This window comes from Nesoenas mayeri (genome assembly GCF_963082525.1).
Source record: "Nesoenas mayeri genome assembly, chromosome: 4".
Classification (NCBI taxonomy): Eukaryota; Metazoa; Chordata; class Aves; order Columbiformes; family Columbidae; genus Nesoenas; species Nesoenas mayeri.
The window spans coordinates 19,766,660-19,793,898 of NC_137540.1; the positions used below are offsets into that span (position 1 = coordinate 19,766,660).

At 37.0% G+C, this 27,239-nt stretch overlaps 1 protein-coding gene across 2 annotated transcripts in view; it reads right to left on the reverse strand.

The window, feature by feature from the left end:
• INPP4B (inositol polyphosphate-4-phosphatase type II B) overlaps nucleotides 1–27,239 on the reverse strand; it is a gene marked incomplete at its 3' end in the record, with an annotated part of 269,087 nt that overhangs the window by 67,947 nt on the left and 173,901 nt on the right. For both annotated transcript variants that reach the window (XM_080343115.1, XM_080343114.1), the window contains 4 exons: nucleotides 26,948–27,095; nucleotides 18,322–18,452; nucleotides 13,663–13,767; nucleotides 7,458–7,566 (listed from right to left, as the gene is read on the reverse strand). In XM_080343115.1, coding sequence (XP_080199241.1) covers nucleotides 7,458–7,566; nucleotides 13,663–13,767; nucleotides 18,322–18,452; nucleotides 26,948–27,095 — 493 coding nt within the window. The remainder of the gene's footprint in view (nucleotides 1–7,457; nucleotides 7,567–13,662; nucleotides 13,768–18,321; nucleotides 18,453–26,947; nucleotides 27,096–27,239) is intronic.

Here is a 27,239-nt window from a genome sequence, read left to right on the forward strand (position 1 = left end):
TACATCCTTCAGCCTCTTCCACCCTTTCCCCACTGATTTAATTTCTTCCTAAATTTCACATATCAAGATCTGAATTTTAAAACTTGTGCAATCCTTTGAACTTCACGCATTGCTTTTCATTTCAGTCTTTTTCCAGATCTCTTCACTCCCCCATTTCCCCTTTGTGACTTCTAGTGTCCCTTCCGCTTCCTCCTTATCAGTTTTCTACAAATCAGAAAGAAAACTTAATGCAGTAAAGGACATACACACATTCAAAAGTCCAAATTAAGTAACTTCCATAAAACCTAAAAGGCTTAAGTCTTTTGGTAAATAAGTACAGATTCAAGCCATCTTAAAATTAAATCTCTTGCTTAGATACTTTACTGAGTTACAGTCCCAAATTCCACAATATCCCATCCTATTTTTCTGCCTTTCACCAATGCATCCAAGTCAGCGAAACTTTGCCATGATCAGTTATGCTGCCAGCCACACCAAAATTACTACGTCTCCTCACAGTCTGCTACATGATTTGCTAGACTGCTGAGTCCTGAGGTCAGAATTCTGAATATTTCAGCAAAATGAATTGTATAAACTGTCTCTCCTAATTAATTGTGCAAAAAAAGCCCTGTCCCTCTGAGAAATGAGGAGATGGCCACAGCTCTGCCTTCAAGGTGGCAACGTCATTGGCGAAATGAACTTCCCAAGCCAGATCTTTCTCTTCATTCACTGCAACTCTCAACCTGTCAGGCTCAGTAGACAGGGCAGGGACACAGAGAAATAGTCTATATTAATTGTAGTGAAGACATAATCTTAGAAGTCTTAATACTACACAGCACTGATTAATCTTCTCTAATTCCCCTTCAGGCTTCTCCCTCCCTTCACCAACCAGCCTTTTTGCATGCTGGATCTGGCTAACACTGTTATCGAGCTCTCCAGGCACAAACACCCTCCTTGGACTCCCATCAGCCTTTAATTCCCACATCTTTTTCACTGCTCTCCCACAGCACTAAGCTTCACTGAATATTGCAGCAGAAAAGCTACAGACAATACCATAACAAAAGAAAAAAGGAAGAGAGATACTTAACCTGTCGGTAGTTCTCATTCTAATAAAGTCAATCATGTCTTTTAAATACAGGAAATAGTGAAGAGAGAACGACTCTTTCTTCAGAATGAAGTGTTCTATCAGGCCTCATTATTCGGCTAACTTTAAAATTTCACGAACCCCAGAAAGAATGAGATGATTCCAAAGATTCAGTTTCTTTCAGAATTTGTGGACAACTTACACCCTCATCCCAAGAAAGTAAACACTTTTCACAAACAACATGTTTGGGAGTATCTAATGTTTCCATATGTTGCATCTCAACACTGTTGCATCTATGGCTAGGCTGAGATTTTCTGTGGCCTTACCATTCATGAAAAGACATTACTACTTCCAATTCACTGAAATGAGTTTCCTTATAAATAACTATTTTTAGAGCTTGCTGCCACACATAGTTACGGTACTTAGAAGAAGCAGCTGCCCATATAACATATAGAGAAATGTTTTACTGATGTTCTAATGCAGAAAGTAGATTAAGAGAATTACAGATAAGAAGAAACTTTTGCATTAAGGAAAAGGCCCCACGGGTAGGTCCCAGTGTGGAAATCAGCGGCACTATGAAAATCTACCTTTGATATGTAAAATATATTCTTGGTCATGTGCCTTTTGAAAAAGTCTATAGTAATGTCTTCTGGGTTAAGTTTCAAAGCTTTCACTAAGCATATAAAACCACACTTAATCACTTCCATATATTGGCACCATCATTAACTAGGTACACATGGCTGTCAGTGGTCATTTCAATTTTAAAATTGCTTTAATGACATTGTCATGTAATTTGAATAAAGATTACATTGACTACATCTGGAATTTTAACAAAGTTTTTGCCTGAGAAGAAATACTGCAATATGCTAAATGTCTAATTTTTAATGGCACTCAGATCTGGTAACTCCACTCCTGCTGTTAACCGAGTCATTTGTGTGACTGAGTTAAATTGTCACCATATGGGACTGGGTTAAAATCTTTCAACAATGAACATTTGACCTCACATTTTTCACGGTCAAAACCAGACATTAACATCAAGAATCCAGTTAAAGCATACACAGCAAGAATATCTACTCCCAGATAACCTTGAGCTTATGTACATTCATGAAGACACAAATTCATTGGCTTATTTAGGCACTGAAGGTATTCTGTCTAAAGTGGGAAGTTACGATAAAAAATAAATTGATTACATTAAAAAAAAAAAAAAAAGGACAATTCACTGCATTGAGAAATGAAACTAAACCATATGATTAGTGCTGAGGTTCAGAAAACAAACCTGAGGTAGGAAGTTCAAATTTTATTTATTTATTTTTAAATTTCCTTAAGTTTCCCTTGCGAACTTAGAAAGTCTAAATTTGAATACTGAGGAAAATGAGATCATGTTATTAGTTCTATCTAATCTATTTTTACTTACAAAGTCCAAATCTCCACAAATCCTTATGAAGAAGCAATGGCTAAGGGTGTATGCACAGAGCTTCTCTTGTTGCTTTTCTATTTCCTCTTCATTCCTAACTGACCCTTGAAATAACTACATCAATTGGTGATGGGGCATGAGTTTCAGTGAAAAGGAAGGTCACAATGCCCTTCACCAGTCCTGCAGAGACCCAAGTGGGACAGATGCCACTGTGGCACAGATGAGTCTCACAGTGAATCTTCCTGAGAAGACTCACTCCAGGAAGGCTGAACACCTAGGGAAAGCCTGCCACAGTTCTTCAAAATCATTTAAGAGTACCTTTATACTGCTGGGAAAATTCAAGTAGCCTTTAACACAGGGAAAAAACTTATGCAGGGTGACTGAGCATGGTTCATATTAGAAGAAAAAAGGTATTGTGTCACACCACTAGTCTGAGGCTAAAAGGTGCCTTTCGGTGGAGCTATTTCCTGGCAGCCTGCTGAATGGCATGTTACAAGAATGGATGGCAAAACCACAGATCCATCCACTCTCCTCTTGCCACACCCAGAGCCCATACAGGCGAAACAGTTTCTTACTCTCCAAAACATACAATCCTTTCTAACCTTTGCACACCATCTCCCCCAACTCCACCTTCCCTTCTTCTCCTTCTCTGGAGACATTCAAAACCTGCCTGAATGCATTCCTGTGCGATCTACTTTGACTGACCCTGCTTTAGCAGGTGAGTTGGACTGGGTGATCTCCAGAGGTCCCTTCCAACCGCAACCATTCTGTGGTTCTTTATCCAGCCCCAGTCCTCTTTCATTTCTACCTGCTTAAGGAAATGCTTCAGGCAACTCTGTGCAGAGAGCCTGGCAGCTGGAACATACTGTGATGATACTTTCATATCTCAATGAACAGCACAAACTTTGGCAGTTTCTCAGCAAAACTTCCAGCAAAAACATTCATCTCCATGAAATCAAATCTCTCTCACATACACACAGATACACACATACACACACAAAAAAGGGGCAAGTGAGGACAGAACAACATCTCTGTGAAAAGCGTTATGCATGACAGGCTGTGATTTCCCTTTGAGAATAAAGGTTAAAATTTGGTCAAACACAAACCATTATTATTTAAACATCTCTGGGATTTTATGTGAAACAGTACCATTTCAGGTTCCTCAGAGAATGGAAGTGGTTTGAAGGTTATAAAATTCAGGTAATAGGAATAATGAAGATATCAGCTTTAATAAAAAGGCTGGTACTTTAGTGAAGGAGCACAACTCGCACCTTGACCAAAAGTCTAGGCTTTGTCAAACAAAACTAAAGTTCCTTTTGACAATTTGAACACAAATCAAATTATTATGACTAAAAAAAACCAAACCCAAACAAAACAAAACACACACACACAAAAAAAACCAAACCAAAACACACACACACAAAAAAAAAAAAACACACAAAAAAAACCCAAACCCAAAACAAAAAAAACACCACCACCAAACAACAACCATCAGAAAAATCTTTTCAGTACTATTTCAGCTTTAAGCTTGTGCTAATTTAAAGCAGAACCATTTCTAAAGAACTTCCTAGAAATGGTGCACAATACCACAGTGAATCATGGCACCTAATGCAGCTTGCGGGACACCTCTGTTTTCCTGATGGTTAATATTGGGGCATTAAAAATCTTATAATCTTAAGTCTGTGTGTTTTGGCTAAAGCACAGATAATCAAATTAGATTTTCAATGAGAAAAAAAAAAAAGTCCTTGGTGTACCTTGGAAGAGATTTATAAACATTTCAAACAGTGCGGCATTTTATGGGTATAAATTACAGAATGTCTGCCTTAAACATTCCTGCACAACTGAGCTCTAAAAGTAATAATTTGCCCTTCCATTTGCTAGAAGAAGCAATCTATTACTAGCAGGCCAACAGAAGAATGAATTTGAATAACTGATTTACTGTCTTGTCTAGCTAGAAATAGAGAAAGAAAAAAATAAAAAGAACAAACCAATAGAGCATCACACAAAAAATTTCTAAAATAAATACATACCATATACAGTAATGAATATCCTGCAACTAGTTAGCACACCTTAACCATCACACTTCATTTATTTGAGTTTAAGTGCTACCACGCCTAAACAAGATTTCAAAAAGGCATTCATTGTTCTTACTGGTCTTACAAAGTTCACTACAAGCTACTAAAGGAACAGACATGCCTGATGTTTGAATTGGTAAAGCCCTTTACCTCTCTCTTTGGTGGAGATAAAGAACAGTACAGATTCTGAGCAGGTTATAAAGCAGTGGACCTGTCTTCTGATCATATACCACTAAGTCCTGTTTTTCACCTGAAATAAATACTACTTTCCCTTTTGAGACAATATTTTTAGAAATTTACCTTTTTTTTTTTCCCCCCCTTTAATATACCTAGCTTGGTCGTAACAAGAGAAGAATTGCAAAACCACTGCATTTTAATAAATATTATTATACAATAACTTCCACTCTTTTGTCTGCACAAAAAAATACATTCTATGCAACAGAAAATATGCCAAGCCTATCTTTAGATACACATTTTCCACATGCTTCTGTTTGATAAACTTTCACAAAACATATGTTTCACTCTTGTTTGGTTTTGGCAATCTGAAATGCAATTATGCTCTTGCAAGGTGTGATATAACCTTGCTACCAGTTAACAGTTCCTCCTGTCTGTTAATTCCACAAGTGTTTGAGCAAGGAATATTTTATGATACGCTGACACTGTTTAATATTTCAATAAATTGTTCTAATAATCATCCTGAAGGTCAAAGGCATGCAAAGCATTCTGTCATGTGCATTAACAAGGATGTCTTGAAAGCTACTGGGACTGACCTGAGAAATAATTTCTTCCCACATCTTTCTCTAGGTCTTTAACTCAGTTTGCCTAGAGGAAATACCTGCTAAATCTGCAATTTTTTTCCTGTTCATTTTATATTCTGACTGATATCTCAAGGTGCCATTTCTTCCCTCAACTGAATCTTCAGAAAAGCTGCTCCCATTGTAAAATAGAAAATTTAAATTGTAAAAGCTGCCCCTAGAAATGCTATCTGTCCTCAAAGCATACTCATGTAGTTAAACAAACATATGCATACAAAATGAAGTTGTCATTGCCACAGTAAAGGAAATTTCTCTGTGGTAAGAATAAGAATGGTCCTTTCATATGTCTGTTTAAAGTAGACCCACTCTTGAATATTCAAATAAGTAAGATTATATTCAGAACTTGCTTTCTCCTGTCTCTCAACTCCTATAAGTTCTTCTAGTTGAAGAGGGAAAAAAAAAAAAAGTGGAGCTTTCTCTGAGGTGCCCTCAAAGACAGAAGGGAAGATGAGTTTTACAATTTTCCTCCTTTCTATTTAATGGGAATTCATACGCTAAATGACCACTTCTTCAGGTCTGATTAGTGATTCGCTAGAAATTGCAGTCCTCTGGTTTAAGTGCTCAGACTTAAGTTTGTTAGCCTGACTCAGGCACTCTTCTTATCTGATGGAACAGTAACGTAGTGACCCTAGTCACATCATCATAAACAGAGACTTTCGCTCTTCCAGAACAAACGTACAGAAAACTGCACTGTCAGAATAAAGGTGCAGTATCCTGTCCTTGAAAGTCATTGAAACACAGGTGCTTCTGAGGGATGCAAAAAAGTCTAAGAAGCAGGGCAAATAGAGGCGATGCATAGACACTTTGAAAGAGGTATGAAAAGCCTTGATAAAACCTGCACAAAGCTTTACCCACCAACTTAGAGGTCTCCACAGTTTAAGTCAAGTCACAGTTAAGAGTGAATGAAAATGAGAAGCGGCTGTGCTGCACTGAGTATCCTTTGCCATTGCAGCCTTTTTACACACAACAATGCATAAGATCCAAATAAAGGAGGTCTAGCCCATCCTCTCCTCCCCTCCCCTGTTAGGGGCAACTAAGAAACAAGGGCATTGGCAATTCATTCCTATGAGATGCTGCAGTATGTGTTTTCCCAGGAAGAACTAATGAAGGACTTGGTCTCTTCCCTTTAAGGCATTTTTCCTTTTTTTCTCCAGTGAACAGAAATTCCAGATAATAACTTCAACTTTGCCTCATACCTACTCTCCATTTGGGGAAATCACATTCTGCCAATGTTGGATAGGCTACAGGACCATGCACTGAATATAATGGATTCCATTTTCTATGGAGATTGTGATGATTTCGATTAGCACACATACACACACACAGTGCTGCCTGCATTCCCTTCCAAATGCTGTGCTGCTGAGTGCACAGGGCTGGCACAGGCAGCCCAAGCACTGAACAGTCACAGCTATGGGTGCTGCCAGCAACCGCTGTGGCTGCTCAGAACTTAATAGCCATAGCAACAAACACAAATACAGCCCATTCTTAGTCTGCAAAACATGTAACTAAGACTTATGTACCTGTTCAATGGTGAGCAAAGCATTTGAGTACAGCAAAAAACTGAAACCCTATTTAAGGCCTTTACCTTTGCTTAAGTCTCATTTTGGCTTTCTGAAGAATAAGAAAAAGAACATTTATTTACTTCACAGGTACACTAACAAGACTATTTTGTTCAAATATGCCAGGGCTGTCAGAAATTAAGATGATACCTTAAGCTACTGTTTCTTTATTGAAAAATTGCGTATAGCTACTTTCTACTTAGCACAAGAATTACTGAAGAGAAATCTCATTCTGAACTGCGTGTTCTCAAGCGCTGATATTCAAGCTTCCTGAAACACAGGAAGAAAATTTCCCAATTTTGAGTTTGTGTTCAAAATAAGCCTTGACCTTAAAAGTAAATTGTGGTTCAATTTTGCCATTCAGCAAAGCAGGGAAGAAAAAGGAAATATTTTATGAATGAATCCTTGTCCTGTCCCACTAGATTTTAATCTTCCATGCTTTCTGCAGGATAAACTGTTCTGTTACTCAGTGAGCTCATAACATCTTCATGCAACTTCAATTATATTTTCCTAGCTACTTCAAATAATACTTACTTTCGTCTTTCTGCCTCAAATTTACTCAGAAGTTTTCGGAGACCACCATTCTTAAATCCTTGGAAATGCGCTGCCGGGGCTCCCACGGTGATGACGTCATACAGAGCATCTGGAACGGGAACAGATGAGCACAGAGATTTGCACGCGCCCACGCTCAACGTATGGCAACAGCGCGATACCTACTCTACAAGACGTGAGGACAACAAGTGTGTATTATTTCCAAGGAATAATCAATAACCTGCGAGGAGGCCCAAGAACTAATCAATCTTTCCATGCAGCCACCTGCACACTTTAGAAAGTTTACCTGATTTATTGCTACACCTGAATTATATGCCACAGTGCAGAACAGTATTCTAGCTCTGCAGTTTACAAAGCTGCCAAGTAAATTGGCCCTTTGTGTATTTCACTTTATTACCCCTTCTATTACTTAACTTGTAGACATGCTGAGATGCACATATTTATGCATTTTAGAGTCAAAAGAGACCATACTATGATGGAATAGTCTAACTGCCTGAATAATACAGGCTACAGAATTTCAGTTAATGATTCCTGGTCTTCTGGTTCAGTTAAGGCATTTTTAAAAAAAAAATTTTAAGAGATCTAATTTTTATTTAAATACTTCAAGTGACAATGAATTCACTGCATTCACAGAGAAGTTGTTCCAATGACTAATCAACCTTACTAGTCCATTTCTTTTCTATTTTGAAATTTAGCTTCCACTTCAAGATCTAATTACCTGTTTAATGCTAAATTGAAGAGCACTGTTCTATGACACATACTTAATTTTTATATATGCTTATAAATACAGAGCAAGTCAGTAGTTTTCAGCTGAAAGATACCACAATGGGAAATAAACTATACCACTGAAATTCCTGCTGAGACAACACCTGATATCTTGCGCCATATGTGATAAACCTTTTCTAGGGATGTACCTTACAGAACTAGAGATGGAACACCTTTTTAAAAACAGCCTCTCATTTGTGCCTGTGATGGATTGTCAGTACAGACACTAAGATTTAATTACATCTCCCAAACCACAATAATTATTTCTTCAAAGTTTAAATTTACATTTTCAGAATTTACATTTGCATTAAGCAGTACCTGTGTTGTGCCCAGGCTCACTGGAGGTATTAAAAATACAGGTCAGAATGCATCATTCTTACAATGTACTTCTAAAGGAAATATTAGAGGGGTTTTTTTGGCATGAATTATTTTATTCATCAAGGAAGCTTCCCATGTAAATTAAAATCTAATCCTCTCCGAAAATAGAACTTATCTTGCATTCTGATGATAAATATCCCTAGAAGCAAGAATGCTGTACAAATGATTCACAGTTAATGAACTATGTTTTACTTCCAGAGCTGAATCTCAAAGCATATTCACTCAAATTGATTTGAACCCTAATGAATCGGTGACTCTTCAATTTCCACTTAAAAGCAGAAGTGACATAATTTCATTAGCCTTAGGTGAGCTTCAAGATTCCTAAATAGTCCATTCTTTCAGGTCCTCAAGGAGATTTATCCATAATACATAATCTTGGGCTATTAGAGGTCCATTGGTACTTGAGAATAAGTAGTTCTAGCGCTTAAAACAAGGGTGGCTTGAAACCAAAATAAGAGACAAACCCATCAGGTTAACTGAATATGTTTCCAGATAACTCACAAAACTACAGAAAGGGTTTATAAACCCTAGTACTTTTTCCAACTCTGTTTTAAAAACAGTGACTCTATAGCTACTTGGGGGGATTTACCCAGAAGGAAGATTTTATTCAGCCTATGGCCATCTCTCAGCATCACGAAGGAACAGCTGCTTGAGACGTGAACCCACCCAGAACAGCTGAACCCCATGCAAACCAACATGGGACAGTGAGAAGAAAACATCTATAGCCCTGGTGACGGGCATGGAGCAACCTCATTCCCACTTTCCAGAGCACAGTGCACTAGGAAGTGCTGCAAGACGTGGGAGGAATGCCTTGGGATGTGCTACATTTACACACCAGCACAGCTCCTGGGGAAGGACGTGCAGTGTCAGCATGAGTGTGCTGGTCCAGGGATGCTCCAGTAACTCAGAACCATAATCACCTTGGAGAGCAGGCTGCTGCTGACAGCTCTCTGGAGTGGAGACAAAGCTTAAAATGCAGCAGAGTGGTAGGAGCTGTATCATATTGTCCACATGCTCCCTCAAATTGTTAATTAATAACAAACCCTCAACCCTTCCTGAAATAATTGCTTCAGAATTTGAAGGAAGAAAATGCAAAAAGATCAGAGTGTAAGGAAACTGAGCTTTAAATAGAGCACCATTTCATACTAATTATTCTGACTCAAAGATACCTCCTGCTAATACAAGTGAAACACTAACACCAGTTGCACATTTGCCAAAATACAATTCCTTCCCCTTGCAGGAATGTAAATTACCTGCTCATCACTCCTTCCGGAATAAAACACAGAGCTTTTGCAACATTGTGACAACCACAGCAACAAGGTAGAAGTTCCATAAACCTAAGCTTTATCAGACCAATTTAAAGACTTGAGGCATTTTTATGTCAAGCACAGCTCAATCTAGAATTTGAAGCAACCTGCTTGCCTTCACAGGAGGCAGCCATTGCCTCACACTGGCCAGAAGCAAAAGGAGAATCTCTCCCCCCACCAAACTTTCTTAAAATAAGCACGCTTAATGTATAGATAGGGACAAAACAAAAGCTATGGCAATATATAAATTTGACTTCTGTAGTATGATGAACAGCAAATTGTGCTGTTTATCAAATAGATAGGGAGACAGTTGTCCCATCATAAAACAGTATTTTGCTCAAAGCTGTTCCTACTGCAAGTTTAAACACACAGGTATCTTCTATTCCACGTCAGTACCCAACCACAACCTGAATCAAAGTTCAGTAAAAGTAAACCTGCTATTGAACATGTTGAACAAAAAAAGCACATATCCTATGTGCATATTTTAAATAGATGGGAATAAAACGCCTCCTGCATTCCCAAAATGAAGATACCTGACAGTGTAAAAGGGTTAATGATGAACTTATGACTCATCATCTTGTTTAATCACAACCTCTGAATTCTTTTATGCCCCTTTTACTTTTGTGCCTGTTGATACATGAAAGCACAGATGAGAAAGATCAACTTGATGTGGAAGTGCTGCTTGCCCCAGAATGAACAGCAGTTGCTACAAACTGTTCAAATGTATGTATGTAGTGCAAGATACAACTGTTTAGTGCTTATAAAATGAAACTGAGTTCAGTAAACAGCTGGGACAGTGGCTATGTAACAGATACAGAAACTATTTATCCAGACGAAGACTAATAATAATAATAAAAACTTATTACTCTTTGTTACTGTACTGCTACCAAAATATCCTAAACATATTGAGGAACCCATTTTTTATACAGAGAAATAAAAAGATCTCCCCATAACTTAGGTGTCAGTCTTCCCAGAACAGGTGTAGGTAGAAATTCCTCTATGTTAAAACAAATTATTTTCTTTATTAACGTGTTTTAATCTCTAGAGCGTAACAAGAACAGTGTTACCTAATTCTCATGTCAGCGTTGTGAACGTTAGCTAAAGAAAAAAGGGAGAGTTTTATAATTAAAAAAATATCTAAATTTAGAAGATTATTCTAACTTCCATTTCTTTCTGTACCCTTTTCAATTATGGATTAACCATATGCCACAAGCAAACTACTTTTGGAAGAGAAAGGAGAAAATTCGTCAAACCCAAATAAAACTCAAGTAGTATATGCATTGTGGGTGATTAAGTAAGTGGTGTACTCCATTACACTTTTTTGTTTAGCAAATGAACATACAATACCCCGTTCCCAGAGAGGCTTTCTTGAAAATACATAAATTTAAGGTTCTGGCCACTTGAAGATATTACAAATCTAAAAATGCATTTGAGTTAATTAACTTCAAAACATCAGTTAAATTAAAACTTTTGCTCTCATACTCTGTCACTACAAATCCCCATCTTGATAAAATATTTGAAGGTACCATCATTTAGTAGAAAAAATGATTAAATACTGAACCCATCCACAATATCTAAATTCAGCAGTCCCCCTGTGCCAACTCGGAAGTGGTTGAACATCAGCAATACAAAGTATGACACTCCTACAATAATTGTCTGTATTTGCTATTTTACAATCTGATTAGATGCAGAGTGTATAAGGCAAAAAACCTTACAGACTGTAATTTTCATGTTTCTACAGTGACAGCAATTTTAATAGATCTCAACTTATCAACAAATTACTTACTGTACTACAATTTGCTCGTATGCACACACAAATATAATATTTTATCTCTAAAGGATGCTGCTGAAACTACATGCAAGCAGCAGCAACAGAATTCTGTACTAAACAGACATTATAGAAAATTATCCCCCTTTTTGGAAGTTATTAGAAGTTCATAGTGTTTTCAACACAATCAGTGAGATATTTGCACTTAATGCTAAGGAAATGTTCACATGGCACAGCGCAGCACTGAATAAGGTTATTTAGGGAGAAGCAGCACTGGGCTCATTAAGGCTTCCTAAGAAATAGGGTATATTATCTTCAGAAGTAACACTGTCCTTAATGGAACTGTGCTACTCACATCACCTTGGCTGGTGAGTTCATCCTGGCAACTTCCGGTGTTCTATCACTATCTCTGTTGGAACGGTGAGGGGGAAAGAACACCTTAGAAACAAGAGAGGTAAGACTGGCTTTTACACTACACTGACAATATGGAACACAATGAAAAATTAAGCTGATGCCCTAGAAGAACGTGAATCTTACAGAACGTTGTGCAGTGTGTCAGTATGAATCATTACACTATTAGATCTGAGCTGCTACAACAGAGTATTTTTAACCACGCGTAGGTAACCAATACATTTTGGTGAACACATATTCTGCATTTGCTTCTTTATTTGAAGCGTAGAAGAAAAAATGAGCACAACATCCCTGGAATTCATCTTTTAGGAAAAACAAACCACCAAACAAACAAAGCAAAAACGAAACACATCAAAAATAAAACCAACCCAAAAATGAACAAACCAATCAACCAACAACAAACTTAAAATAAATTTAGTCAACCACTCCTTAGTTTTCCAAGATCTGCAGTCAGTATCCAGAACTCATGGCTTCAGAAGATGAGGCAGAGACATCACTTGCATACCTTTAACTTCGGACCTGACTCCCAGATTTTATCCCCAGACTCAGGACTTCTGATTAGTCTGGGCAGCAGTGTGTCTGGGTGCAGGTTTCAGAATTTGTGGGAACATGTGGAGGATGGGCAATCCTGCCACTTCTTCAGTATCATGGATTTACTGAAGTGTGGTCCTCTACAGACAGTACCTACTCAGCTGCTCTAGAAATACTCCAAACAACATCCAAACCCAAAAGCTTGGGTTTTAGAAGCCGAAATCACAAGCCTAACAGAATGAAATCAAACCCTTCAGGAAAACAGGAAGGTTCCAGATTTGTACACAAAACAAAACGGAGGAAATAACCACACAGGAAGATTCTAGAGCCCATTATATAAAGTGAAAAATTAAACACTCTGAGCCCGTACAGTGGCACACCGTTGTAAATAATGAATTTGGAAGCTTGGTTTCAATTTTATTAAAAAACCAAACCAACTGGCAAAAGAAGAAAACAAGCAACATCTAGTCATACCCGAAACCCTCTGTATTAAGCAATACTGCATGAATCTTCAAACAAGCCAATACTGTATGAACTCCGCTGCTTGGCAAAACACATGCAACATGAAATGCATGTCAGAATTTTCTTTAAGTCACTATTACCTATGATATGCTTTTCTCCTCAGCATTCTTCCAAATCCATGTAAGCCCAAATCACACAAATTTACTGAAGAAAATATAAATCAATTTACTACTATTGCTTTCTATGCTTTTTATCTGTAGCATCTTTATGCCCAGACTATAAATTTTAACAATACTGTTGCCAGTCTCCTACCATTAAGTGAAAAATCAAAAATGACCAAGATGCAACCCGCTAAACAGAATACCTTTCCGTCCTCCTGTGGCGTTAAGGTTTCATCTGAAAGTGTGTCCATCTATCGTTCACTCTAGAAACTGGACATATAAACTAAGATATTTGCACCTTAAAAAGGGCTAAATGGAAACCATACCTCTAAGTTGTAAGTTTAATTGTATTTCAAAGCGAACTTTATCATACTTAGGGAATTCCTCCACAGCATATACTTCACCTTTCAGCCGAGGACTGTGCACGTGCATTCTTTGCAGATGGAGATTTATTGGGATGAATTCTAAAGTTTTTTCTCCTTTACTACAGCTTGATTTGAAGGAAGAACCTGAAAAACAAAAGTTTAAAGAATCATTATCTTAAGCACCCAGCAGATGTTTTGTTTTCTTTTTAATGCAAGGACAATACTTGTATAATAGCAGTCTTCTTTAATTTACTTTTAATGTGTAATTGCATATTAGGAGAAGAATAGTTCACTAACTGAGTCTCAGCATGTATCCACACTGCAAGCAACAAAACAGCTTTTAATTCACAGAATAAGCTAATTTTTTGTTCTAGGTGTCTGAAATAGGTCTGCAGTCTGCTGGAAACAATGCCACAGTTAATGTGCATTATGTTTATTTTGTACTAAAAACACAGGGGTACAGAGCTATGATGGTACAGCATTTTCACCATGTAACTTTTTTTCCTTAAAACAAAAGTATTACATTGATTAGGCTATGAATTCTTTCTAGAAAGTTCAAATAAACATAAATTAACTCAAGAAAAGCTATGAATTAGGGTTTTTTTTTTCCTAAAAAGCCAGAATTACAAGAAGCACAATGCTCTGACAGAAAAAAAATCTGCTTGCATACTTTGAAAGTATGAGATTGTGAGTAACACTATGGTGGTATAAAGGAATATAATTGAAGTCTGACAGTATGAAAATGAAATTTAACTGGAGATATTTGATACAGCACATATATAAAATAAAAGGGTATAGATTAGGAAAAAGAGTTGGTGCTACAATCTCACTCAGGCAGCCCAAAATTTATTTAGACCATTTTTTCACCGCCCTATCATTTTGCCAATTATTAATCATTTGGACTAACATTCCTCTGACTCAGACAGGATTAAGGGGGAAAAAAAAAAAAAAGTATTTGGAAAGGATCCACCTTTTCTTGCATAAAAGGGTAAAAGAAATATTTGGAATTCTTCTTTTTGATTTACTCAGTCAAGATTTGCTAGAAATTTTACTGTTGAAACTGCCATAGGTTCCACTATGACTAAGCACTGAGCCTCCCAAAGCAAATCACATTGCCGGAGGGCACCAATGATGCTCCAAGACCAGCCAAGCCTGTTTAGGCTGCTACCTAGGCTCAGTAACTTAAAATAATTACTTAACAGAGATTAAGGGCAAAGGTAGCAAGAAAAGCAAGTGACAGGAGTCAAACATTCAGATAAGGTAGGAAACCTGGGGATACAGCCTGAAATCAGGAGTCACTGGTGGTGAGGAACAGCAGTGGGAAACCTGCATCTAGAAAGTGCAGAAAGACAAAATTATGGGAGCAGTGAAGGGAACTCAAACTGTATCAGAAAAGAAATCTGAATAGTGCAGGTGAGGAGAATGTAAATAATTATGAAAGAAAACAGAAAGGGGGAAGATTGTTTATGAGAATTCAGCTGAGACCAAGATCAAAGCTTAAGGAATAATTGGATCCGAGACAAGGAAATACTGTCAGACTAAGAGGAGAAAAAAATAAGAGCAGATTACAAGGGACAGGAGAAAGAAGAGTAGGAGGGAGAAGAGCCTGACCTCCCTGGAGTGTACTGTCCTGAGCTGGAACAGAACACATGCAGCATTGCTAAGGCTTGTTACTCCTTTATTCAGGGAAGATCTGTGAAACAAGAATCTCTTACGCTCTAGTGTCAGAAACATATGGGATAATAACCACCCACTGCTGTCAGTTATTCTATTAACTCAGGTATGAGAGATCCATGCAGTGGAATTAATACTGGCAAATGCAGACAGAGATATCATCCATATGACAGTATCGTTTGGGGTGGTTCTGTGTTTTTTTGTTTTTTAATAACTTGCTAAATTGTACTTAAGGACCAAGAAAACTACACTCCCTCTATTAAAATGGTTGTTGCAAGATTAAACTCTTCCAAGTTAGGAAATACCAGAATACAGATGCAGCCTCCATCTGACATCCACCTGAATAGGAACTGAGAAATAGACTTCAATGACATATCACATATTGGCTTTTCCCAGCTGATTGAATGCTTAGTGTTTTTGCTGTTAACTTTAGCAGCAGTGATTTAATATTTTGTTTCCAACTTTACTTTGGTATCTGGATTCAAATATATTGCTCACGCCTCTCATAAAGACAGGATTATTAATTTCCTCAAACCTGTCTACTGCATGCATGGCTACAGTTTCTAAGGGCTTTCCAAATATTTATAGAATAATTTAAACTGGCTGAGTAAAAGGGTTATAATTTTATCCATTCTAATGGCAGAGAATAACTTAAGGTCAAAGCCTTTAAGAAACAATGCATCAATATGAGATATGGAGGATCTCATTCTGCAGAGCATGCAGTAAAATGCAACATCACATTCCATTTTGGACGTGCAGCTCCCACTGAGCTGAATTACGTCCATAAGTGCTAGGTCCTTCTGCAAAACAGCCTGCATCTATTAACCGCTTCTGAAGTCTGACTTGCCTAGTCACATAGCCCAATGATCACAATAAGTTTTTGAATGTCATAGTAAGTTTTACACAAGATGCAAAATCAGGGTTTTTCCAAGCAGAAACAAGTATCTCACCAGTAGTGTGACAGGGATAAAAAAAAAAGGCTGGTGAAGAAAAGAGAGTTAGGTATGTACCTGAGTACTGGCCTTCAAACTAACACCTCCTCATTATTTCTCATCTTTGCTACAATTATTAGATTGTTTTGGTTTTCTGCTTCGTTTTGTTTCCAGAGAAATGTTCCTACTCTTTTTCTGTCCTCTTCAATAAGCTCAGGTAGCCTGGTCCACTAAGTTCTCTCAAACCACAGCTAAGGCAAGTCATTCAACATCACCACTTCTCAAACTCACTTGGCACAAATACAGGCCTTGCAGGATTTATGCATAATAGATTACATTGTCTTTTTTTTTTTTTTTAAATCTCAAAAGGTCATTTCAATATTCTCCTGCAAGTGATAATTACTAAATCGATTCCTTCGTAATCTATATTTATTGCCTTGCATACGATACTTCATGGAGCACTTTCAAAATTTAATTAGCAAAACATTAGACAAATACATATATTCATTAAAACACTGAAACATAGGAAGTATCATACCAGATCAGGCAGTCTGCCAAAATCACAACTGCAATATTTTCATGATGATAAGCAAGCATAAATACATGAAATTACACTTCTGCAACCAAAATGCAAATTATTATACAACATTTTGTGTAACAGATGAGTTCCGCCCCTCCCCCCGCCATGTTTAAGCAGGTAATCAACTGCTCCCAAAATGCTTAATTTCAGTTACAGATTGATTTTGTTCATACATTAAAGCAGGACGCCTGCTTCCCTGTGACCAAGAAAACTATCCCAGAGCAATCTGGAGTGAGAAATACCATGCTTAATCCTGCAATAGGAGATGACGTATAAAGGATAAAAGTACAGTTTTAATGTCTATTTTGGAAGGGAAAGATTTGTCTCTCACCTACTAGATGCAGCAGATTCATTCTAATAAAAGTAAATGTGCACATTTATCTATAAGAAGAAATTATTCTGCTATGCTTTTTTATTTGTATAGTGAACTAAAACAAAATTGCTTCTTTTCTCAGTACACACAAAATAAGTTTTGTTTGTTTGTTTTTACAGGACAAGAAAGCTAGAAATAATTAAGAAAATACTGTAAATTCTCCCTAAATACATATCTGATATTTCAAAAGATGTTATCATTGTTTACACCTCATTTTTTACAAATGTTCATAGTCATAATGTATCCCTTTTTCAGAAATATTCTAGGTTGCAAACTGATGCATATGTAATAATGCACAGTGTTTACATCTGACATGCACCACTACACCTACCCACATACAATTGTGGGAATAAGGCTACAGTGGGAACATCTAGCGGTGAGAATATAGAGTGAAACAGCACATGCAAGCAAAAGAAGAAATAATTTATTCTGAAGTATTTTCTTGTTCTTTTTAGGAGTAAGAATTACAACAGGAGGAAAGGACCAGCTGCGTTAGGTGCGGATTTGTCATGGATACCATCTTATTGAACCGGGTGCAGACACATTATAGTCCCTGACCACAGGATCCCAGCAGATATTAACTGGAAAAGCACCCACTTCACATTAGAATATAAGACCACCATCTCTGCTTGAAAAAAAGCAAGGCACTATGTATTGCTATTTCTGGACTGAGGAGAGGCTGCCCATCCCAAAATAACTCTGTGCTTTTCTGGCACAATGTGGGCGATGACTACTACAAGGCACAGCTAGATCTTACCATTATCCTGTAGACTGTTAAATGTAACTTAAATTAGGTTTCAAGAAAAACTGACAAAACTACCTCTAAGGCTGGTTTCAGTTGGCAGATGGCATTTGATACTAGCAGAGCAGCATAGTCAAGGGAATGTGCAATTAAAATACAACCCCCCCCCCTTTTTTTTTTTCGCTGTGTAACCATGTACCATGTGAACTGTGAAAAACTGCAGGAATGCACAAAACAAACTTGGAAGATGAAATCGGGCACCTCCGACTATCTCAGAAATAGAATTACAAATATTTCATTTTTATGTGTTTCATTTCTGCTGAATATGGCAGGATTTAATAACAATCAGCCTCATTTATTCTTAATTGCTCCCGAAGAGGAGAGGCTCCATTCATACCTGTGTGCTTTCCAAGCTCTGCAAGAGTGTTCTGGTACATGCGCAACATCTGATCACAGTGAGCAATAACACTTTGGCGCATATTGTCCCAGTGAGGAGCAAGTTCTCCCAAGTCTTTAAGTTCCTGATTTCTGTATCAAAATGCAAAAAGAGTAGGCGCTAATTAATCCATTAACATTCATCCAAATTAATCCAAAACTCATTTGTTAAAAAACATCAAAAGCTCTTCCTAATTGAAATAAAATCATTACCCTGGGTCTGTGTTCATAAAACTTGTAAAATCTGCTGATTTCAGCTCTGTTTTTCAGCCACACAATAAAGAATGTCAAACCAATGCATAATACAGTAATTTGTGTTCAAAACTTATCTGTACAAATGCAACAGACTGCAAACTGAAATATTTCTTCCCTGGAGGTAAGAAAGCTCCCAGGCTCCAGAGCGCCCTGTTCACAGCAAGTAACTTTTTGTGAAAACTAAACATCATTACAAAGAACACAAAATATAGCTGTTTCAATACACCCTACTCTGTGGATACTTTTTGCACATAATAAACAATTCCAGTAGCATTTCTACAAATGTTAGTTTAATAAACACAACGGCCCCTCACCATGTTTCTTTAGTGTTAAAAACAAAACGCTCAAACCAAAAAAACCCATTAGCCTCCTAAAACTTAATCTTCAGCCTTACAGCTGTGTTCAGCGGTGTTTTGGTAACCAAACATCACTGAAAAATCCAACAGGAAATCCTTTAGCAAATTATCAAGTTTCCTGTACACTCTTGAGATCTGACCCGAGTGAAATAGAGATCACTTTAATTTCCTACACAAACAAGCATAGTTACAGTACACCAGGCTTTCTGTTTGTCTTCCCCAGTTGCAAAGTAAGTTCATTCTACATCTGTCCCAGGGATGCTCTGGAACACCTTCTTACATGAAGAAAGTGAAAACGAAAGATCTTCAGTCTTCAAACACTTGGAGCTGTTTGGGAGAAAGCTCATACAGCACCACCAACTAATTTTCCTCAAAGTATAAAGCAGACTGTTTCACTGCAATTCTTGGAAGTCTCAAAAAACACCCAAACAACAAAATGACCCCCAAAAAACTCCAAACCCAACACCTTCCAGAAGACAGCTCTTGCATATGTAAAAATTACGGAGAAAAAAATAAAAATAGAAAAACAGAGGTAGAGGGGTCAGAAAGTTAAGAACCAATGAGACTGCAGCACAGGAACGTAACTCCCAAAAGTAAACAAACAGATTACAGGAATATAGTAGTTTTTAAATTTAGAAGTTTATAGTTTGTACTAATAATCACAACAACAATCTTAAAAAAAAAAAAAACAAACTTGAATTTGTTTTCATAATACTATAATACTTATACCAGGACTTATTTCATTGAATAACTTTAAAAACACACTTCAACCAGTAATTATGTCAAGCAACAATTGTGCAACAGAAGTAACTGATATTTATAATATATATTGGTGCTACAGAGGGCAAATTTGGCTCCTGATTCACCTTTCCAGGGCAGCCATGGAATTCTGAATAGCTTGGCAGCAGAGCAGCAAGCTCAGAGCAAACTCCATATTTTTAAAATAGAGCTATTCATCTTGTTTCCCCACTCCAAAATCCCCACTCAAAGTCTTTACCAGGTAATCGCACTCATCACCGTGACAGATTCTTTGCTCAGCATCAACTTCAACCCTTTCTACAGAACTGAATCCAAGCTTTGTCTACATCTTGCTGTTCAGCTAATGCACAAAGGAAAATCCCACCCAGACGCATGTCTCAACTGTCACTGTCTCCTGCCTTGATTACTTCAATATCTTCCATGTTGGACTCAACAATCTTGCCCTACTTGTGTCTAACCAGAATGTGGATATAAACAGGCTGCCTCATTCCTCCTCCTCCTCCACTTCAAACACTAGCTAATTAGCTGATTTCTAAGACCGTCTCAGGCACTTCTTTTCACATCCACTCTTTCCTTTAGTAGACTAATTAAGCCAGCTTTCACTGAGCACTTCCCACTATGGTTGAAAGCAGTTCCTCTGTTAACAAAAAAAATATAAATAAATTCAAATCTACTTATTACTCTTCCTTCAAAACTCTTTTCTGCCACTACGGCAGAAAAACTTAATATTGGATCCCGATCTGCTGAAAACGCTATAGAACATGCTAATCAATGATCAGTGGTGCTAACATAACTCAATTTGAAAGAAATGAAAATTTCCAAGACCAAGTTCTAAGACTCCTCAGGATCCCACAGCACCATTAGAAATATCATGAACCTTCATTTAAGGCTCCTACTTAAAACCCCACAACTTCTTTTACTCTGAATAATTTACTGATTGTCATAGCTACAATTCATGGGCACCTTGTCCTCTAGGGGACTTGAGCTGTACCCAGCCTACCCATGCTGTTCCAAAGTGCAGTCACTGAGCAACCTGCTACAGTGACACGCAGGTTTGGGGAAGATCCACACCTGGAATGAAACATCTGTGCTTTTCTTTTGGAACAACTACATCAGGGCAACCACAGAGCTGTAAACACTACACGACTGGATACATTTCTACAATTACTAGTAATTAAATACCGTTGCCATTAGACTCGAAGTAAAACTACATGCAATTTTTTTTGTTCCAAGAAAATGTTCAGTGAAGCCTATTATCAGATGATGGTTGAGCACCCAAGGCTCAGATTAATATTTCGCCTTTTGTTTTATTGATTCATGCTTCTTTTTTTTTCCCCCCAAGAACACCTCAGGTGCAAGATTATTGTAAACTACTGAAAATACCTGAAAGAGGCACAAATAATTTCCTGTATTATTCATGTTGATAATCTCTACTTAAACAGTCTCTGCTTTGTGCCATGCACTCTAGTGACCACAGTAACAGAAAACTCTTTCTCTTCGCTTTGGGTATAGGGGATATAAGGATACAATAACTGTTTAGAAGTCTAAAAGAAACATATTCAATGCTGAAAATGCAAAATGCTGAACTGAGTAACGAGTACTTTGAACAAGCAGTATGCATCGTGTCCAAAAATTATTTCAAGAAAGTCCTAATGGTGAAATCCTGTTCCAAATCAACTTGTTTCTGCAAAACTACCACTAGCTTCCACAGTCCAGACATCATTGTGGAAAGCACGGGGAAAACCTGTGGTCAGTGACAAGAAAATCAAAATAAATCAAACCAGCAGCAAGCTATTAGGATGAGCAAGAAAAGTGAGAAGAAGCCACCCCCTCAAAGAACTTTCCTGAATCTAATTATTCTGTCTCAGAAAAAAGAACAGTAGGAAGAGCCACTTGCGTCTTCAAGGACACAGCACGAATGTTCACAAATTGGAAGACAAAGTAGAAAAGATTACCGTATTTATATAAACAAGAGATATTTTAGAGGACATATGATAAAAGCACATAAACCACAAATTCTGTATGAATACAGTGAAGTAACGCTATATTCATGCAGCTTCAAAAATCCAGTGATGCAATTCCCAGTGAAGCAAATGACAAACACAAAACCAGAAAGAGGAAGAGCTTTTTGCCTTCACCAAGCAAAATTAGCTTCTGAAATCAACTTTCACAAAACATCAGAAGCAAAGTGCTCATCAGGATTCAAAACAAGATGAGGCATTTCTGCAAATTATATTTGCAAAAGTTTTTTAATATTATAAAGGCGACAAAGTTCTGAATATTTATCAAATAGAAGCTTTGGAGTAAACATAAATCATAAGCTCTGGGGCATGCCTCAGTCACTAATAAGTAAAGGAAGCTTAGAAGCTTCCTTCTAAGGAAAGGATCACAGGAATTATTTTTCCTAACAAGTTTTACTTTAAACTGTACATGTCTATGGATCACCATTTCTCTTTTTTCTTTTTTTTTTTTGGTAAAATAGAAGCAGATAAAATTACTCTCAGTTTTCTGTACCACAAGTTATGGTTCTGTGATATACAGTCAATAACCAATCAAAACAATACAATTTCTTTCCATGAATCAAAAAATTACAGCCTTCTTACTGCAATGTTCCTAAAACAGACAAATGATTACTAAAGAGAATTTAATCCCTTCTGGAGAAACCACCACAAAAAAAAAAAACAAATAAAAGGATATTTTTCTTTCAGAATAGTTTCATTTAGAAGCTCTGGAAAACAGGAGCAGTTTTTCTCTTCTTATTTCAGGTTCTGGTAAGCCCAACCTGACAGGTAACTAAAAAGTAGGTTGCGATTATCTTTTGCATTCTTTCAATATTTAAAAACAAACGAACATACACAAAAACAAAAAACTACAAACAGATCAACAAACAACAACAAAACCCAAAAACTACACACCATCAAACATATTTAAAGTATTTTAAAACCTGTTTCTTTCATGTATATGTGGAGAATAGACTGGGATTTGCAAGGGCATGAGAATATTTTATACTGTTCCTGAGAGCTGCATTTTTTAAAGTTCATTTTGCATTTCTATTTACCACCATCCCCTTTTTATTATCCAAAAGGGCAGACAATATATAAGCTAAATTAAATTCATTTCTTCCTTCCTGCCTTAAAACATTTTCCTTTCCTTGGATATTTTATTACCCAGCATTTATCTCTGAAAGACTGTAAATCTTCAAACAGTATGATCATTAGAGGTTAATTCTATGATTTCCACTTAACAGCAAAGGATAATTCTGCATCACATGATTGCAAAGAGACTAAAATTCAGTAATACTCAGAATGGCATCTGTGGCATTTACACTTTCATCCTGAACTACATTTTAGTAACAAGCACTGGTGCACAGAATTATTTTAGATGTTGTTTTTCTTTGGTTGTTTTTTAAATTTTCCTGTTTTATCATGGAAACTGCGATCAGCTTAATACAAAGTTGCTTCAGGTCTATGATATAAGCAAAGATATTTTACTCTCATAGTTTATTTATAATTCCATTGCTTTCAGCTTGGAATCATATATGTGGCAAGATTAATTGCATCATTAAATTGTATGATTACTGAAGTGTTTAAGAAGTTTTGTGTGTTTCTGTTTTCTTTTTTCCCTAGTGCTTCATTCAAAAGTAACAATGAGGATGTTTATGACACAAGCAACATAATAAAATTGTACAAATTTTATTTTCATAGAATAACTTGGAAAGGACCTTTAACATTGTTGAGTCCAACCTGTCTACTGCCAGGTCCACCACCATCATGGCCTTTAGTGCCACATCTTTTAAACATCTCCAGGGATGGTGACTCGACCACTTCCCTGGGCAGTCTGTTCCAATGCCTGACAACTCTTTCCATGATGAAATTCTTACTAATATCCAATCTAAACCTCCCCTGGCACAACTTGAAGCCTTTTCCTCTTGTCCTATCACAATTTGTGTTAGGTAGTTACTTGAAGTAAGGTTTTAAAAGTCCTTAAGTGGATAGAATATTAAAAGTTCCCATTTAAACATAGTTGGTTCGAAGAGCTTCAGAAGTGATGTTAAGTTTACTCTGAATAGTTTTTTTATGCTATTGCCTATATCAACACAAAGTTTTTGCAGTGTGCTTGCTCAAAAATAAGTAATGTAAAAAAACAACATGCAAAAGTCCAGAAAAATCAATGCCTACTCTCAACACATGGCATTTCTACCTAGGTCTTCACTCCACAACAGAAGTTGTATATTAAGAGGTAGTAGAAAAACACATCTTTCAGATAGTTTGAATTTCTATCTCACGCTGTAATGTTACAAGAAAGAAACTGGAAAACAGACAAACAGCATAGATTTGCATAAGAAAAAGCTACTGCAGTTAGGACAGGGCAGCCCTTCCTGATGCAGGAGGAAAGGTTGAGTGCGCTTTGTATTCCGGAATGGGGGTTCAAGGGAAGTTCAGAAATTTATCCTTGAAATTTGTTTATGGGTTATGATCACAAATGCCATGGGCCAAATTCAGACATAAATAGGTGGAATTTCCTTTTAGCCAAAGCAGTTTGGTCCCAAGGGACTCAAAAGAGCTTTAGTGGCAAATGTAAAAGACCAATATACCAGTTCAGTATAACTCTTACTATAATTTCCTAATTCTCTTGCTGTGCTGATCTAGTGCAATACAAGTTACGTCTACAACTGCAAACTGAGATTATATGGGTTGACCAACTTAGTAGTTTACAGGAGTTGTTCACGAAGTCTTATTTATAAACATTATGTTCAAAGAACTACTTAGCTAATCTTGCATGATAGATGCAAAATATCTGGACAAGACTTGTGTAAAGAAATACTAAAAACAGGGGAAGGATTAATTGGAAAACCTCAAGCAGAAATAATTTCATAATAAACACCAGAAAAGCAGGCTGTATGATGCTTATTAGAACAATAAGAATGACTGCATAACTCCTATTAGAACTTCTTCCAAGAAGACTTGAAGGATAAAACCTTTAATGTGTGCATATCTTTAAAAACATTATTTCACGCTAAAAAACTAAGTTAAACACCCTTAGAAGTTGTCTATTTCAGAGTATCACATCAGTAAATGAAAAGTTTGTTTAACAATGAACACTGTCGTTTTATCAAGAGATAAAACATCTTAAGAGCCATGAGAAAAGGGAATTTAAATTACCATTTAAAATACAATACTGAATGGCATTAGCACTTCACGTGGATATTTTTTTATAGGCAATTGCTGCAGACTTGACTATACTGAAGCCACAATAAGAACAAAATAAAACAGGCAGAGGATTTTAAGAAGTGGTCTCCAAGACATTTTTTTTAATGCTAATTGGGAAAAAGATTCAGAGAAAAATACTTCAGAAAAGCACAGCCTCAAGGTGGTACACCGTAAGTTTTGTGTGAGTTCAAGAACTAACATAACAATCTCCTCCTAATGTCATTTTACTACTTTACACATGTAGGGAGTCCACAAGAGCAAACATCTTTTGCAATTGCTTCAAAAAGCAAAGCTGAAGTGCTTATATGACAGGCGACACCAGTGCTCCTGCTCCCACCATCTGCTGGTATCCTACCATTAGTGATTGCTCCTCTTGGTTGGCCTTACCTCCTCCCTCAGACTGATAACATCACTTAGTCAGTCTTTTTGTCCCACCCACACTTTCTAATAGGCTTGAACAGCTAACCACATTGTCAGCCAGGAAAATCAGAACCACTTGCCTCTATCCTTGAGCAACTTTTACTTATGTTTCTTCCTCAAAGCTTTTCTTTATTTTAGTGAGTATTGAATAACCATTAAAACAAACAAACCATGGTGATTTTTTACTGTGACGTTATGCAAGGAGGTGAATGCTATAATATGAAATAACAGCAAGCAGTATTACTTGCATTATGTCTTTGGAGAGGATAACGTAGAAGTAATAAAAGTGGTCAAAGTAATCCCGTAGCATTTAAAAGACATTTACCCATGGGGTAAATGAAAACCTAATAAGTGGCAGAACTGTCCAAGTCAGCAAAATCTATTTTTATTGCTTACTAAAAAAGCCTTATACATTACTATTCTTAAACAAGATCAGGCCATAAATGCTTAAATACAGTATTAAATGAAAAAAATAAAGTATTATAACAACTCATATGATTTTTATAACCCATCATCGCCATGAGTAAGTATCAGTCCATTGACTTTATTAAAAGCAAGATTCTGGTCTCCCACATGCTGTTCTATTGGCATAAAAAGATCATAGAGAAGCAACAGATGGGGTGAATAAAAAAGAAAAGCAGCTCCTCTTGCAGGACAATCAACCACTGTAAACAACCCCAGGCAACCCCCTCAGACAGGCTGCTAAAGAGAGTGTGCGTGGAAGCACATAGGACAGCTTGGGGATGCAGCACTAGCTCACAGGGCCACTCTTACCCATCAGCCCAGATGATCACCCATGTGTGAGGCAAGTTTAATGGGGAAAAAGGTATATTCTTCTACACTGTCTATTACCAGTGGGAAAGGAAGATATGCTTTAAGGGAAGGCCCTGGACTGCATGAAATATTGCCTTTTTCCCCCCGGTCATATCAGCAGAACTTGCAGGTCAAGGCAGGCTGCCGTTTCTAGTCCCTGCAGTGGGAATTTGGATATACAAAGGATTTAGGGACACTAGTTCTCCCTTTTCTTCTCTTTTCCAAGACTGTATGTACTGCAGTGACCCTCAGACGCCCCTCCTGGTTACAAGGCCAAACATGAGCAAATGTTTCCAACTTGCATTTACTTTGGTATCCTTTTCTTATGCCAACTAATTTACATTAATGTGATTTATATTCTCAGTGCTCCTTTTTAACCACAAATGTCACTTCCCATTGGTTGCAGGTTTGTCTGTGATATTAGCACTGCCCAGATACAAAGACAAACACGCTACAATGTAGTTCACGTCCTTGGCATGTGTTGTTTCTTTATAAAATGTTAACTTTTCAGAATATTTATATTGTTAACTAAATGTTGATGCTTCCACATTTGAAGTCATGTCCGCACTCCAATACATTCATGAAATCTCTGGAGTCTTTAAAATTCTGAGCAATCAATTCTGTTTTCAGTTACAGCTGTCAATTATTATGAGCCAAAAAGATCACTATGTTTTGCCTGTCTCATACTACAAATTAATATTTTTAGCTCACTTACATTATTCCAAATCAGAACAATAAAATTTAGTGTTTACTACCACTACTACTTCATCCTTACCTTCTCATATCCTCCTTTATGTGCAGATTGATCAGTTCTTTAGGAACATGGAAAGAGAGGGTGGTCTCAGCCATCTGTTCCCGGATTCGCATCCACTTGTTGTCAGAAGTAGGGAATCTATATAACTTACAGATTGGGTTTTTTAACACTGCAGAGAGGAAAAATTATATCATTACTGTACTGTGGTTATATGACATTTTGAAAATTTATGACAGCAATTTCATTCAAAAATAATGTGTTATTTCCCCCCCTTGCTTCCAGAATTAATTTTAGAACCATTAAAATTCTATTA